Source organism: Symsagittifera roscoffensis, chromosome 4 (assembly GCF_963678635.1).
Source record: "Symsagittifera roscoffensis chromosome 4, txSymRosc1.1, whole genome shotgun sequence".
Classification (NCBI taxonomy): Eukaryota; Metazoa; Xenacoelomorpha; order Acoela; family Convolutidae; genus Symsagittifera; species Symsagittifera roscoffensis.
The window spans coordinates 7,111,148-7,130,669 of record NC_087065.1 but is presented as its reverse complement, the minus strand read 5'-3'; the positions used below and the strand labels follow the sequence as shown (position 1 = coordinate 7,130,669).

The following is a 19,522-nucleotide window of genomic DNA, read 5'->3' as shown; positions in this document are numbered from 1 at the left end:
GTAAAACTACAAGCGGGCGGGGGACAGATGTGAGAACATGATACTTCTAATCTCAAAAAAGGTTTCAAGGTGTATTTCTAATCTTATACTGATTTCATTTCGTTTTTCCCGTTGAGAGCTCTTTTTTGGATTTTCCTCGCTTGTGCTTGCAAAGCGCAGCTTCGCCTCTGTGTTAAAATTTGTAACAATTGTATTTCAAAACTATAGTTATTTTTCATGGATTGTTTTTCAAGATCTTGAAGAATGTTCGAAAAAAGTGAAAAAACTGAGGTTTTTTGCAAGACTTATCGAAAAATTCAAATTTGCTTAATGAGCTGCAGAGCCATCATACAACTTTTTGAGGATGAAGTCAGCAATTTTGGACTGCTTAAAACCTGATAAAATACAGAAATGTTACAAAGATTCATTGCTATTTTTGATAAATCTTCAAGATTCTGCAAGATCTTGGCAAAAATTTCTTGATGACTAGAACTGGGCAATTACTAAAACAAAGGGACGCCACCAAATTTCCGAAACAAAAACGCTAAAAAAGCCAATACTCAGTCATTAGGACAACAAAAAAGTTTTCTTGAACCAAATTAACCTATAACAACGACCCATCATCTGGTGGTCACAAAACTTAGGACGCCGACCATGACTAATTCCACAAGAACACAACAAGAATTCCACAGGATGAAAACTCACTGCGACGAGATGAATAAATTTTCTCAAAAAGCTCGACGGCAGCTCCTCTAATTTCAGCTGCTGCAAAAAAAAGTTTAAGAATACGAAACCTTCGGTGGAGTATTTTGTTCAAACAAAGGACTGGAATGCACCAAGTATGCGCAGAGTCACTATTATACAATATATAATCACAGTAGTGTGCCGAGGGGATGGGGTGCGGGGGGGGGGCGGCCGTTCACCTCCCCTCAATTCTGGTTGCAAAAGTTTTCCAAAGGGTCTCCCCTTTGGTATAATTTTACAAAATCCATTTTCGGCCGACCAACTTCAAAATTTTTCTAAAGGTGCCTCTGGCGCCAATATAACTAATTTTGAAAATCAAATTGGTCGACCTAAAAACAAAGGTCCGCAAACTTTTCAAGTTTTTTCGAAAAACCGCCCCCCCCCCTAAAAAAATTCTGCGCACGCCACTGCCTGTTGAGGATAGTCCATTTGTACTATCTCCCCAAATTCCAGAGTAGGTTGTTTTGTTGAGCAAAGCCTTCTTTATTGGACTCTAGGCCGTTTTTTTGCGTCTAGAACTTACACGTCGTACCACAATTGCAGCCGAAATTGGTCAGGCTGTGTGGTACACCTGAAACTAGAGTTCAAGTGTCACAAGTTGCGATACAATATGCGACACCAGCTCAGCTTCAGGATTGGACTGCTTTTGAAAGATGTAAGGGTCCTGCTATCAGCCCATCTAGATCTACAGCATTTATTTAGCACCATCGGTTGCAAGAATCCATAGAGACTTCCAATGACGGCAGAAGCAGTACATGACCTAGACTCAAATCAATGTAGATTCTCAGTTCAAAGAAGACCCAGACTCAGTTCGAACATAACCAAGACAAATTTATCATCTGAAGACGAGAACCGCCTGTAGATCACCTCTAAAATGTCCACGAAATCTAGCAAGACTACTCACAGAAAAGTTTACAAGACATCCACAATCTAACGGCATCTTTGTCGGAGGTACTTTGAAAAAAGAAGTGTACAAAGAAAGCAAAAAGGCAATCTCGATATGAGAAAACAGCACAGAACCAAAAAAAAAGCAAAAAGGGAGCAAATGACAAGCAGACATTACATCCATGCCATCACAGTTGACAGAGAGTGATTGAAAAAACAAGAAAAACCAAGTTCAGAGAGGAAAGTGTCAACTATAAATGAATAACTGCAGACCCAAACAATAGAAGGAGCACACCGCAGCGACATTGTTGGAACACAAACAGACCGGATATTTTACAGCCGGATAACCACCAGAATGAAAGAAGAAATTCCAAACCTGCACAATAACAGATCGTAATTTAAAACAGGAAGTATCGTGTAGCCTACAATTTCGGGATCTGAAACAAAAACAGCATCAAAATGAAAAGATAGCAATCAGAAGACGCCACCGCCGGAACAATTTGAGGAAAAGCAAAACCGAGAATCGAGGTGAAAAATAATTGGAACTCTGGAAGCGAAAACTGGTGCCACAATATTGAAAAAACAAAACAATGCGCCAATATCTTCATGCAGATATCCACCATTAACACCAGGTCAATTACCTGCTGGGTGATTTCGAATAATCTCCGCAACTTGCGTCGTGTCTAAATAGTTAAGCTTCAAAAAGCCACAGCAAAAGAATTGCCAGATAAGAGCCTGCAGTAACGTTAGACACAAAGCCAAAAATTATTGATTTCCTAACACCTGGTCGTAAAACACCAGGATTTCAGCAAAAAAAGTTTGAGAACGAAAATCTAGAAAAACACTCACACACACACGCACACACACACACACACACACTCATACATACATACATACATACATACATACATACATACATACATACATACATACATACATACATACATACATACATACATACATACATACATACATACATACATACATACATACATACATACATACATACATACATACATACATACATACATACATACATACATACATACATACATACATACATACATACATACATACATACATACATACATACATACATACATACATACATACATACATACATACATACATACATACATACATACATACATACATACATACATACATACATACATACATACATACATACATACATACATACATACATACATACATACATACATACATACATACATACATACATACATACATACATACATACATACATACATACATACATACATACATACATACATACATACATACATACATACATACATACATACATACATACATACATACATACATACATACATACATACATACATACATACATACATACATACATACATACATACATACATACATACATACATACATACATACATACATACATACATACATACATACATACATACATACATACATACATACATACATACATACATACATACATACATACATACATACATACATACATACATACATACATACATACATACATACATACATACATACATACATACATACATACATACATACATACATACATACATACATACATACATACATACATACATACATACATACATACATACATACATACATACATACATACATACATACATACATACATACATACATACATACATACATACATACATACATACATACATACATACATACATACATACATACATACATACATACATACATACATACATACATACATACATACATACATACATACATACATACATACATACATACATACATACATACATACATACATACATACATACATACATACATACATACATACATACATACATACATACATACATACATACATACATACATACATACATACATACATACATACATACATACATACATACATACATACATACATACATACATACATACATACATACATACATACATACATACATACATACATACATACATACATACATACATACATACATACATACATACATACATACATACATACATACATACATACATACATACATACATACATACATACATACATACATACATACATACATACATACATACATACATACATACATACATACATACATACATACATACATACATACATACATACATACATACATACATACATACATACATACATACATACATACATACATACATACATACATACATACATACATACATACATACATACATACATACATACATACATACATACATACATACATACATACATACATACATACATACATACATACATACATACATACATACATACATACATACATACATACATACATACATACATACATACATACATACATACATACATACATACATACATACATACATACATACATACATACATACATACATACATACATACATACATACATACATACATACATACATACATACATACATACATACATACATACATACATACATACATACATACATACATACATACATACATACATACATACATACATACATACATACATACATACATACATACATACATACATACATACATACATACATACATACATACATACATACATACATACATACATACATACATACATACATACATACATACATACATACATACATACATACATACATACATACATACATACATACATACATACATACATACATACATACATACATACATACATACATACATACATACATACATACATACATACATACATACATACATACATACATACATACATACATACATACATACATACATACATACATACATACATACATACATACATACATACATACATACATACATACATACATACATACATACATACATACATACATACACACACAAACCTACATAACACACACACACAAAACAAAACCACAAACACACAAACACTAGAGAGAGAAGGAGAGAGAGAGAGAGCGAGAGCGAGAGAGAGACTGAAAGTAAGAAAGAAAGAAAGAAAGAAAGAAAGAAAGAAGAAGAAAAGAAGAGCGAGAGGACAGAGAAGAACTGAATGAGCGCAATTTTTTTTAAAAAAACTCTGCCGAATTTTTGGCCCCCAATTTTTCAGTATGCTGATGAATGAACTTGCCCTTTCCAAAATGGACTGAAGATGCCCTACTTTTGAAAAAAGGAGCTGAATTGGATCAATTGGGCAATACGGCAAAATTTAGCAAATTGGGCCCTTAAGTTTTCTAATTCTAATATAAATAAACCAAAACAAAGACTAACGCTGATGATAGGTAGATCAGATGTAGCACATAAATCGATGTGACTCGAGTCCTCAGAGAAACTGTTTTTCTACAATAGGGACTGAATGCAACCATTTTTGGTCCCTGATTCGCTATGGAAGGTGATGAATGAGCCCAATTTGTGGGCCAGTGGGTCCATTTTTCAGCAACAACTAGGTGACCACTCATACTAAACTTGAGTTTTCATATTAATTTTTCGAACCAATTTTTTTCAATGTTTTTTTTTGCGAAGTAACAATATTTGATACGGAATTAATTACTACCACATAAGGATTATATCAATCAAATAAAAATTATACGTACTATGTTATCAACTGAAAAGTTTTGGCACATTGGAGACCTAAATGCATAGTTTCCCGGCTGTTGATTGGTTTTTTCAGTTCAATTATATCGGTTATATTCATTTATAATCTTTATTTTGCCGAAGTTTTGTCACGCCAAATGACAAAATATTTTAATTATATCCCATGGGTATTTTGTTTCTGTCAATATTAAAATCTCTAAATGTGAGATGTCTTGTCACACGTTGGTTATCCGAACGCAAAACTGTACCACGAAACAAAAGTTTCATAGAGATCCTTTCATATTAGAGCGGTAGGTGAAAAATGCATTTTTGAAATAAACCATGAACCTAAAGCAATGTGCTGATATTTTGGTGGTTAAAAAAACTCAAAACGTTCATCATGAAACTACTTTAACGGAAAAGAAATTTAAAAAAGTTATAAATTGAATTGCTTTGAAAACTTTTAAAACAATTTTTTTTTCATTTTTCACATAAACCAACGCCTGAAAAAAGCAGAAAATATAAGCAATCCAGGTTCAAGGTCGAGGACAAAATCGACAAAAAAGGGATTATAATCAATTATAATTTATTATAATGGAGTATAGAAATTTTTTTGTGCAAAACGTTTGAATCTGAAATTGGGATACAAATATTTTATTATAATTGATCCATTCGAATTTTATCGAAAAGTAGATGGATTAATAATCAATTAATACCGATTAAAATCTATTGTGATTGATTATATTTTGATTTCAAAAAGAGAGGTTATAATTGATTATTATTAACTGATTAAAATCAATTTTTTCTCAATTTTAGCAAGACTGGTACTAAAATCATAATACAATCGATCATTAACGCTTGAAGTTAGATGATGATGAGTTTTCTATCTTTCCCATAAACAACACAAACAAACACACACACACGCACACACACACCCTGCTTAGATTTGTTCTATCTTTGCACACTATTCATTGTTTAGGTTGGTCTACTCTATATGTCCGAGGCTGAGAATGTGACGGTGAAGATCATCAAAGCAAGGAATGTGGGGGGCATCTTCAAGACTAGTCAAAAAGAACAATTGAGAATATATTGCAAGGTGTGTTTGGTACCTGGAAAACAGCAGAAACAGCAGACGCAAGATGTCACCGGATCACAGGATCCAGTTTTCAAAGAAGCATTTCTATTCAAAGGTAAACGCCGACACATGGAGGCGATGCTCATGCGCAATTGACCGAATGCGCGAAAATTTTTAACCAATCAACGCTCTTTAAAATGTCCTAAATTCACTAAATTTAGCACTGATTGGCATCGAAAATATGAATAATGAATTCTGATTGGCTGAAAATGTTTACCACATTCGATTCTTGACGCCATTAGCAACACGATGAATTCAAAAAATATAATTATCCTTACGCACACAAAAATCCGGGATGACAAAAATGCTTATCATACAACTCCATTCTATAGAAAAATGTTTATCAGACAATTCCAAACAACTCTTGGAATAAAAAAATGTATAAAAATGGCATGATAAGCATTTTTTCGATACTATAGAATTGTATGACAAACAGCTTTGCGATGTATTTTTTTTCTATTTTTTTGCTTTAGGTTTGTGTCTCTCCCTGAAACACAAAAACCAAAAGTTCTCTCAAATGAGAAAACCAGAAGAATAAACAACGTATGATAAATGCCAAATCAGATAAAGTTAAGATTTCTTCCAAAATTATAACAAAAAATGCAAAAAAAACTGAAACATTTTGAAAAGTTCAGAGGATAAAAATCTTGCTTTTATCTAAAATTGCTTATCAAGTAAAAACCCTACCATCGCTAGAACCTTCATTGTGACCCTTTAATCTTTTATGTAAAAAGATTGTGAGTGGACTGGAACCTGATCTAAACTACATTTTATGATTGGATAAATTAAATGTTTTACCAATGTAAAGTATTTAATATTAACCAATCATGATCCATCTAACTAACAACCCACTTATTTGTAAGTGCTGAAGTTACTTGTAATTTCAGCACCAGAGAGATTTGAATTTAACTTAGAAATTAGTTGGACTCTCCCGAGCACTTCAGCAGCCGCAATAAACCAGTATACCCTAGATCTATTGAGCCTAGCAGAGACTAGTTAAACAACCTGAGACTAGATAGTATAAGAGTAAGATTAGGATCGGTATTAGACTAAGAAGTTGCACGAATCTATCCGGCCGAAAATAAGATAGCGTGACGAGCAGACGGTGTACCCTATCCGAAATTACTCTATGAGTTAACCACATCGATCCTAACTCATCTGGTGCGACCATAAGTCTCGAACAAGACCTTAATAGCTTAGAATTAACCAAAATAGATTAGAAATTAGACAAAAACATTTACAAAATGTTATACGACAATAATTTAATCGAAATGTCTCTACGACTCAATAGATCAGAGCCAATATTCCGAACCATAACAGAACTACCCGGAATTGGAAGAAGACCTCGAACCAGAGACGACATACGACAAAGTAGAAACTTGCCATATAGCTATATGATAGTTCGGCAAAAGCCAGAACAAACTTTTATATTTAGAATACTACTAGCAATGAATTTAGATTTTCATTTGCAAACATAAAACCTTGAAGTTAATCTTCAAAATCATTTCAGGCGCTAAACAAAATTATTAATATACAATAACGATTGATAAAAAGATCTCAGATCGTTTTCCTAAAATTCTGCAGTAATATACAAAACATGTTTGAAAAATATTTATTGAAAAATAAAAAATAAAAATTAGTAGCATGACAATAAATGGTTAGTAATCATAAATTATCCTGTTGTTCCAGCTCCATCATCTAAAACATAACAGCAATCATAAACCCACTAATATCATCAAAACACTAAATTTTTCCTTTACACACATTTAAAATTTTATTAAAACTTAAATTCACTTAATTTTAAAACCAGATCATCAAGGCTTATCCTTGGATCTTAAATCATTTTCTACTTAATTAAATTTCAAATTTGATCATCAAGGCTTATCCTTGGATCAAACAGAACAACTTTGTTCTCCCCCACCCACTTAATTAGTGTCTAACGACCTCAAACGTCGATTAACTACCCAACCCTTTCTAAAGACCTAAGACTAATAGAAATTTTTAAACAAAACTAATCATTCAAATTAGGATAAACAGTGAAGAACTTCGGTTATTCATCCTTCACTTGACCCCCCCTCTTACCAGACCCAGGATAAATCTTAGACTTAGTAAGTTTAAAATAGTATCTAACGAACTACTCGCGTTCTAATTATACCTGAACCTTGTGGATCGATTTACTATTCTCCAACCCTTGAACACAATCACTACCCCTAAGTAAGATTAAGTAAGTTAACACCTTAACTTATACTAGCCACGAGAAAGTAAAAAATCATTCATCGGAATCGATATACTTTTCTCTCCAACCCTGAACAAATAGACCCAGGTTAAGCTAACCAAAAAAACGTAAGAACTAACAGTTTAGGAAAATAGAAATCATTTAACAACCTTTTGCATCCGTCATCCTAAACCTTATGTCATTTAAAAACCTAGGAAATAAACAAACAATCGTTTTACACAATTGTGAAATAGATAACAAAAAATACGACCTTGTAATCACACCTCATACACAAACAGTTGGATACATTCGAACAAAACGACAAACACTAAAAAGAAAAATAATAACGAAACAAAGACAAATAACACGAAAAAGATTTTCAAAAAATCGAAACGCATTTTCAGAATCAGAAACCAACAGTTTAGACGAACTTTACAAACTAAAAGAATCAATAGATAAAAATTACCCACTTCACGATCAATTATATTTTTCTGACTCAGAAACAACTTCAAATTCATCAAAAAGAGGAAAAAGAAGAATAAAAAAGCAATACAAACACAAACCAGTACATTTATACAATTGGAATCAACCAATTCGACACATTAATAATTACATATTAACAGTCATCGAACGAAAAAATGAGCTCAACGCACACTCCAGGTGAAGAAAGTCCAGATGATGATGAAATCTTTCCGTTTATAGTAGACGCAGATACTGATAGAGGACAACACATATTTTGTCAAAATTTACTCGTAAATTTATTTGAACCCGGAATCAGTCCATGTAAAACAGAGTTCCCAGATGTAAAAATCAAAAGACAAATCATAGACCACTACTTAAAAGATATATGCAACATAACACAACAGTATGGAATCTACTCCATAGAATTCACCTCACCAAACCATAATAATAGAAAATATACAATTCAAACAGACGATCTTGATTTAGAATTTTCAAAAGTTTTTTCAGAATATATAAAAAGCATCCAATATCATAACTCACAAAGAGCAAACTCCATATTCACCAATGAAGTTTTCGCAATAATATATAGTTATATTTCGATATTAGAAAACGAAATCCCAATAACAAATGTCTCACCGACAGAAACATCTAAACATTTAAGAGTACGACATGAAATCACACTACTCTCTAGTTATTTAAACATCATTAAAGAAAATTTCACGAAAGACGACGTTTCACAACATACAAAACACGATCTACAAAAAATTTTGGCATGGTTCATAATAGATTATTTTACACACAATATTGATTTAATTGCACAAGCAAGAAAAAATTTTAGACCCCAAAACTCGAACGATGATACCGCTATCACAGAACAATCAGATTATGTTTGGGACCCCGAATGGTCTCATCCCGCATTTATAAGCTTCCCACAATCAATCTCAAGTCAAGCAATAAGTACGATATCTTACATAAGAGATTATGTAAAAGTAATACCATTAACCATTGATGCAACACCATTAAACTATAATACATTTTTGCCCGATACACAAAATAATAGTTTAAACTCTACAGTTATACACAATGAAAACCTCAATGGAACTAGGAATCTTACTCAACAAGATATCCAGACACCATCACACTTCATAAATGAAGAAATTGTACACACAACAACTACACAACAAAGTATTTCACCAATACGCCCAAATTTAACAACACCAAGAAATACAAATCCTTCACAAACACAGGTAAACTTACAATCAACCGTTAAACCTTCGGTTGCCCCTAAATATTCACATATGGATTACCAAGCATACAGACCCATGACAATACCATCAAAAACACGCAAAACATTCACTAGAAACAACTTTGCAGACCATAATTATAATTATACACATCCATCAAAAACATATAACCAACCACAAAGAAATTTTAACCAATATACAAGATCTCGAAATTGGGATAACCCAATGACCCAACCTAATTCAATAAATTTCCAAACAAATCCTCCACAGGATCACAGTGAAAATTACCCATTTTTTCAGCAAAATAAAAATAAAAAACAAACATCTTATCAAATGGATTATTTATCCTCAGATGATGATTTCTTACAACCAGATATATTTGCACAAAATACTCAAGAATATCGTAGACAAGGAATACAGAGAACACGTACGAATCATAGAAATTTTTCTCCACAACCAATAGATGCACAACATCAACAACCAATTCAACAACAAAATCTAATTAATACACAATCTTTTCAACCAAACCAACAACAAAATCCAATGACTGCACACTCGTATCAAGCATCACAAATGCAAAATGAAATACCACTCCCATATTATCTCCAACAACATGAAATAACAAGAAACCAACTTTCGAATTTTTCTCAAATGCCAAATGCAGCAGAATCATTACAAATGACAATGAATCCATACCTTATGGGTGGATCATCAATAACATCAAACAAACCTTTAATGGTTTTCACAGGAACAGACCCTGAATACTCTGTAGAAGATTATTTAAATGCAGTAACAGCAAACCTGATTTTAAATATTGGACCTGAACCAATTAATACGCCACTACATCAAAACTGGATACATCGACGCACAGCGTTAATACAAACAACCTTAGATGGCGCAGCCCAAAAATGGTTTTCAGTACTACCTCTAGAAATAAAATCAAACTGGAAAAGGTTTACACAGGAATTTTCAAAAATGTTTGACTCCGAAAGAAACAAACAACAACAAAGAGTTTTATGTAATGAAATTCGCAGACTACCAAACGAAACCATCAAGCAAATAGCAGTACGAATCGAAACACTAGTTCGAAAAGCATATTCATTAAATACACACGACTATAAAAACACAAAGATGACAGAAATCTTAATGATGACCTTAACACCACAATTAAGGAAAATAGCAATAAAAAAGAGAGCATCCCATCCTTCTTCAATTCGAGAACCCGATTTAGATTTTCGAAAACTAGTAGACAAATTAGAACAAGCAGAAATCACGATGAAACTAGAAGAAACGGAAAATCTGAAATTACAATACGTTAACAGAATTGAAACGACTCCCACTAATATTAATAATATACAGGAATCAGAGACAGACCTCGTTGAAAAAATCACTGAAATACTCAATATTTATGAAAAGAACCCAAACTTCAAAGGCAAACCATCTTTCAAAAAATGGTGTAATTATTGCCGACGATACGGACATAGTATTTCCGAATGTAGACAAAAACAGCAAGACAATCAAAATAAACCTCAAAAATATAAAGAACCAAATAAATCATTCTATCAATACATGAAAAAAGATCAAAATCTACCGAACAAAACAGTCCACAGCAACAACAGTTCAGGAAAACCACTCCCGAACAATACAAATTATACAAGAAATCAATCACCATATAACTCAAGTTATAGAGGAAGATCGCCAGAACGAAGAAATACACAAAATTCATCACAAAATCACTACAATAGACCAAATAGTAGAAGTAACTACTCCAGATCAAATTCAAATAAACAACGATTTGTTTCTAGATCTAATTCCCAATCAAGAAATAACTACTATCCAAACAACCAATCACGAAATTCATCATACAATAGGAATAGAAACTACTCCTATAATCGAAATAGAAGTTATTCAAACAACCGAAACCAGAATTACCCGAACAATCAATCAAGGAATAACTCATATAATAGATCGAACTATAACAGACCAAACAACAATTATCAAAACAGATCGCGAAATAATTCACAAAATCGACACTCAAGTAATAATAATCGTTATAGAAATTATTCCCAATCACCACACCGGAATAATAATAACTATAATAATTCTAATAATCGCCACAGAAGTAGTACACCTAAACATCAAAGACAAATCAATCAAGTACAGTCTAACCCAGAAACAACATCAGACCCTCCAGGTATTGATGACACAGTAACTGATACGTTACAACTCAATCAAATAAACTGTACATCATCAGATTCAGAAAGTGATACTGAAAACACTCTTTCTATCAATATGATAAAAGTCGAAAATGACTATGAATCTGTCATATATGAACAACCCTTTTCATCACACATATATGAAAATCAATCAGAATTTCTTCAAAATTATTACACTACACCCATAAATTCCACACCAACGACGCAAGAAACAAATGAGATTAACACTACAGATCAAACCAATAAAAATACCAAAACAAAATGCTTGAATACAAACCATATTTATCAAAATATACAAAAAGAACAACCCAAAGAAAAAATTTGGACAATACCATTTCTCTTAGAAAGCCCAAGAAATAAAGAATTTCAACCACCAGACCTTGAAATAGATTTTTTAATTGATTCAGGAGCAGAATCAAACATAATAAACATCCCCACATGGAATGAAATAAAAACTTTACACCCAAAGCTAACACCTCTTGAAACCTCCAGTAAGTTAGCAACAGCACAAGGATCAACATTGATAAACTACGGAAAAATCCAATTATTTCTCCTCCCCACCAGAACAATGGAACAAAGCAAAATTTTAAATAAGCCATTTAAACAAATATTCCATATCACTGATATTAAATATAATATCATTGGAATACCATTTATTTCGAAGTATATACCAACAATTAACATACTAAATAGTAAAATATTAATCAAAGATAAATATACAAAAACAAAAGAAACATCCTTAACATTTTTTCAAAGATTAAATAAACAACCACCATTCTTTTCAAAATTCTACCCGATATTTAACCAACAAAGAAAACACCTAAAACCACTATCAGGAAATATCTATAATTTTTCAATCAAACAAGTTCACCAATATGATAAAGAACAAAACAAACAAAAATTTTATATGTCAGATTTTGAATTCAAACCTATTCACAAATTCTTCAAAATCACAATCTCATCCATAAAATATTTGAAAAATTCGAATTCAGATATCATTTCCTTACATGTCTATAATAACACACCTTACCAAGTAACATTACCTTTAGGACTTTTAGGATATTGTGAAACCAACGCTACAATATCACCAATACACGAAAAAGCCTATCGCGTAAATAATATACTCCAATTACTAGATATTTGCCAATCTACAATTCTTAATGAAGAATTATCTATAAATAATATAATAAGTAACGAAAACAGAAATACGGATTATTTCACAAAAACTCCATATTTCAAACCTACATTCAACATAAGTAACTACACAGAGGACCAACAAAAATTTTTAACAATGTTTAATTTCCAACATTCACAAATAACACAAGACGAATTCGAAAAATTAGCCAAACAGCTAATTAAATATTCATCAGTCTATGCAACATCAAAATTCGATGTTGGAAAAATCAGTTCATCACTACATCTCCCGTTAAAACCAGACGCAGTTTTCAAAAAACAGAGAGCAAGTAAAGTACCAATTCACTTACATGATAAAGTGAACAGATTACTCGATATTTTAGAACAATACAACATTATATCACCAGTTAACAAAGAAGAACAACCAAAAGGCAACACATTTATCAACCCCGTTATCATTCTAGCTAAAGGAGAATCATTAAAAATCGTTCTCGACGCTAGATACCTCAATTCACTCATAGATGAATCAAAATGTAATTGGCCCATTGAACCAATACAAGTTATTTTAACAAAAATAAACGGCAAATACTTTACAACCGCCGATATGAATAGTGCATACAATCAAATGCCACTAGATGAACAATCACGACGTTTAACACAATTTGTTATCGGAAACCAACAATATGAATTCAACCGCTTATTCTATGGAATATCCATAGGACCAGCAGCATTTTCAGCTTTTATGAGCAAAATTTTTAGACCACTAATACTCAAGAAAAACGCAATCACCTATTTAGACGATGTTTTTATGCAATCACAAACAAAAGACGAGATGTTCAATGTTTTAGAAAAATATCACCAAATACTTCAGAACGAAAATCTGAAGGCCGCCCCCGATAAATCACACTTCTTTTTGACAAGAGTTAAATTCTTAGGACATAATATAGAAAGAAAAACAATCACTCCATTGAAATCACGCATTGACGCTATTCAAAAACTTCAACCACCAACAAATAAAAAGAAAATCCAAGAATTTCTTGGAATGTTAAACTTTTTAAGTAAATATGTTTATAAAATGCAATTATATCTACGACCATTTTATAACATCCTTAGACAACAAAATAACTTTGAATGGAACACAGAACATCAAACACGATTTGAAGAAATAAAGAAACTTTTAACTGAACAAATTTCAAACACAATCCCAGATTCAAATCAACCATTTTATGCAATGTGCGATGCTTCGAACTTTGGCATCGGTGCAGCACTATTACAATCACATAATGGTACAAATAAAATGAACCTCATATCAGCAAATTCTCGATTATTCACTCAAGCAGAGCTACGACTCTCAACTCTAATGAGAGAATGTACAGCCATAATATATACACTGACAGAATATGAATTTCTGATACTTGGATCAAAACATCCCACAGTTCTATTCACAGACCATAAACCAATCATCTTTCTTTTTACACAAAAATCTAACCCAAACCACCGAGTTTACAGATTTCAACTAATTCTAATGAAATTTCCAAACTTACATATAGTTTGGACTGCAGGAAAAAATCTTGCATTACCAGACACCTTAAGTCGAAATACACCACCTGAATTACTTACACGAAAAACAACAGTTGAAATACCCAAAAACATAAAATTCTACCTTGCAGAAAACGAAACATCACCCCGATTGGAATGCAAATATGCAGTAAAAACTGATATTGAACAATCACAAATAAATAATTTACAACATTTCCCACTTTATTTAGATTGTCAAAATAATCATTATGAAGTTGATCTACTTGGAACATCAACTTTCAAACCAATCCCATATTCTCAATGGATAAAAAATAACACCCAACAAAAACGAACAAAACAACACCTGCCTAAGAAAGACCATTTTCCACTAATTGAAAAAGAAGATTTAACTGATAAAATAAATTTATCAGGACCACAAACAAATGATTCAAAATACACAATAAATCAAGTTTTTGACCTTCACGACCCACTTGATACAATACCCTTATCTAAATTAGAAATCGAAAACATTTTTCTCCCCCCAACAGAAATAATTACAATTTCAACACTGAAACAATATCAAAACCTTGACCCAGTAATTCGACAACTGAAATCATGGCACAAATATAAAACTAAACCAATCAAAGCAGATTCAACCATTCTAGGAAACAAAACACTCCTCCGATACTTTCGCAAATTTAACAACACAACAATTAACGAAAATACAGACCTTTTAGAGTATAACCTGAATGAATCTACAGTTCCATGTCTCCCTTTAAGTATGATTCTTATAGCTTTTAATATTTCACATACACAAAATATTAAAGGACACTCTGGATCAGAGAAAACATATTCAAATTTTATACAAAACTTTTATTTCCCAAATGCACCAATTTGGATAAAAGTACTATGCAATGACTGTATAGTATGTCAACTAAATAAACCTTACCCAAATCAAAAACAAATAGCACAAAAACAAGATTTTAAAGGACAAAGTTTGTACTTTAATCATCGTATCTCATTTGATACTAAAGGACCAATTTCACCCTCATCAGAAGGAAACTCCTACATTATGGTAATTGTTGACGCATTTACACATTATGTAGCACTTAACCCAGTACCACATTGTAACGCTTATTACGCTTACACAACACTCTATGAACACTGGATAGCAAAATTCGGACTACCAGAAATTTTAGTTACAGACAACGGTACAGAATTCATAAATAATGAAATTATCACACTATGTCATTTATATAACATTAAACACAAACCACGTACATCTCATGCACCTTGGACAAACGGCTTAGTCGAAGGTATGAACCGTTCATTACAAGAATATCTTAGATGTATCATCAACGGAAATGATACAAAATATACCGAATGGTCAGCAGATGTAAAATTATTTCCCTTAGCATATAATTCACAAATTACGACAACTTTAGGAATGTCACCATACGAAATGGTTTTTAACCAAAAGCCACGCAAACCAATAATGTTTACAGCAAATTCTCATAAAAACGCACAAGGTTATTGTCAACCAAATAAAGACTCAATTTGTTATAACCTACCTTTACATACACACGATGAAGATCATTTTCATCACCCACAAATTCTTAAACTAGCCTCCGGTACACACACCGAATGGATTCTAAATAGAGATAAAAAACACAATGAAATTTATCAAAAAATAACAAAAAAGTTATTACAAAGACAAAACATTAATGAACAAATCAATTCACGTTTTACACCAGCCTCCGATTTAAAAATTGGAACATTTGTTTTAATACCTAATTTTAATACACAAAAAGGAATTTCTAAAAAATTACAACCCCTTCGAAAAGGACCATACCAAATAATTGCAAAACCCACTGATGTCACATATAAAATTACCGACTCAAACAAAAAAGAAATCGTTCAACATCGAAACAACCTATTACCTTATTACCCAAAAGAATACGCACTCCGCGAATTAACTCAATTATATTCTTTCACAGGATTAAAAATAGTTCAAAACGAACCACATCTGAAAAATACAGAACAAAATGATAACCCCACCGAAAATCAAAACACAAAACCAACCGCTACCAAAAACACTACAAAAAATCTAGACCATAAAGAATCCCAAAAGCAAAGAAAAAATAGAAAAATGACAGAACAAATAATACCCCAAGAACAAATCGACAAATCAGAAAATAGAAAAACAACAAGACTCCGAAATCAACCACGTAAAAACTATAAAATATTCATCCCCCAATCTAAAATTTTAAAGAAAGTGGAATTTCAAAAGTAATTTCAACATTATACTTCACTATCTTGAAACCTTAGAAACATTTTTCATTTACATTTTTCAAAATAACATGCTGACAAGTACGCAATAATTCTAGTTCAAAATAGACCAATAGGATTCATCCAATCCGTCACTTTCTCTAACTCAAACTAAGACCAATTAGACGAATCATATAGAACTCCAGGCACATCTATAACTATAACTTTACGACCTCCAGGTCAAAAATAAGCAAACCACTCCAACTTGACAACTAAAATAAATATCACCATAATACCGTACCCCTCCCTTATCTAATAACCCAAAGATCAACAATATTTCCCCAACTCAGACCACGAATACCCCCAAAGCAAATTTGTTAATTTAGCCTAAAGTAACAAAATGAACATTTTAATTAGCCTAAAGTATAAAAATCTCACCATACCCCGGATCATTTGACAAACAAAAATAAAGAAAAAGACGACCTCCCAGTCACCATAAAAATTGCCCCCAACAATTTTTTACAAAACTCAACCCACTTGTCAAAAAACTAATAAATAATCCGACCACACTAGAAAATCGCCTCAAACAGCAAAAAATATTCGACCAAGAGATCATTTCTTAAATGCTCTTCTCTCAATCAGTTACTCAAATACTCATAAATCTTAAACATTTTTTTACAATACTTGAAACCTTTATAATATTTCTTTTTGATATACTTGAATCTTTTCTAATAATCCTAATCATTTTTTGTAACATTTTTTTAATTTTCTACACCATACTCGAACTATTCCTCCAACTTTCCAAAACCCTTGATTACATCCACAGGTACGAGTCATATAACTTGTCTAAATGATACGAACAACTTTCAGTAGAACCGATATTTTTTTATTGTTTGTAATTTTCATAGCATTCTTATCATCCCTCATTTTGACCATCTGTAAATGTATAAAGAAACCAATCCTCACATTTGCCCTAGCAACAGTCCTTCTAATTCTTTTTTTGGAAGAATATTATAATAAACACAAAATTTCTCACTAAAGTAATAATTCAAAAAACCATCAAAAATTGCTACCCAACAGTCACAGAATCAGTCTTCACCGACATCATCCCAAGATAACCAAACACCACCTTCAACTACTCAAAATCCTCAAACATCTACACGAATTTCTTTTCAAGACAATCCATACACTTTTGAAGAACGACATGCTCGTTTATCAGAACCACTAGAACCAGTTCAAAGACAAGCACCTTTAAGCGAACCAACATATAACCTATATCCAACACTACCACAAGAACTAAGTAGAATAAAAAATTCTAGTCAAAACCAAAATACAGTCGAAATAAATAGACAAATTATACATCCTCGACGAAACAGAAATTTTCAAACTCCCCGAGTTCATTTTGATATACCTCAATCCCCATCACAAAACACTCCAGAAAACCCCATTGGTATATTACCAGAAACCCCTACGCTTCTTTCACAACGTAGCACCTCAAGCCTACCATCAGATTACTTAGGTTCAACACCAACATCTGAACAGATACGTGAAAATCCCTTTAACCCCCCAAACCAAACATCACGATTCCCATATTGGACTACACATTCATTTACACAAGGTGAACCAAATTTAGTCAATGACCCCATAGATATTTCTACGGATACAACAACATCCTCATCACTTCCAGAAACATTATCACTACCATCAACACCATCAATAAGCCAGTTTTCACCACCACCCTTTAACTTAAATTTCCCAAATAATCTCGACGCCAGATATCGAGAACAATCATCAATAAATATCCCTTTAAGACTAGATTGGAATACATTCACAGCACCTCCACCACTATTTGGACAACATCAAGAAAGTAACCGCCTTCATAACTGGGCACTTAATAGATTACAATATCGCCAAGATATTCACAACGATATCCGTGATCACAATATTCAAATACTCCAACAAAACAGTTTACAATTAAAGTTTGAAATCACAGTTAAGTTAAATAATATTACCCAACATCCCTACCCATTAAATCCACCTAACATAACAGCTCAATCACTACCACCACCGTTTATAACTACTGAAGTAATATACAAATACGACAGATATACCAAA

General features: G+C 32.4%; 1 protein-coding gene across 1 annotated transcript in view; it reads left to right on the top strand.

The window, feature by feature from the left end:
• LOC134844023 (synaptotagmin-7-like) overlaps positions 1-19,522 on the top strand; it is a 117,294-nt gene that overhangs the window by 63,535 nt on the left and 34,237 nt on the right. Inside the window, exon 8 of the mRNA XM_063860477.1 lies at positions 6,195-6,405. Coding sequence (XP_063716547.1) covers positions 6,195-6,405 — 211 coding nt within the window. The remainder of the gene's footprint in view (positions 1-6,194; positions 6,406-19,522) is intronic.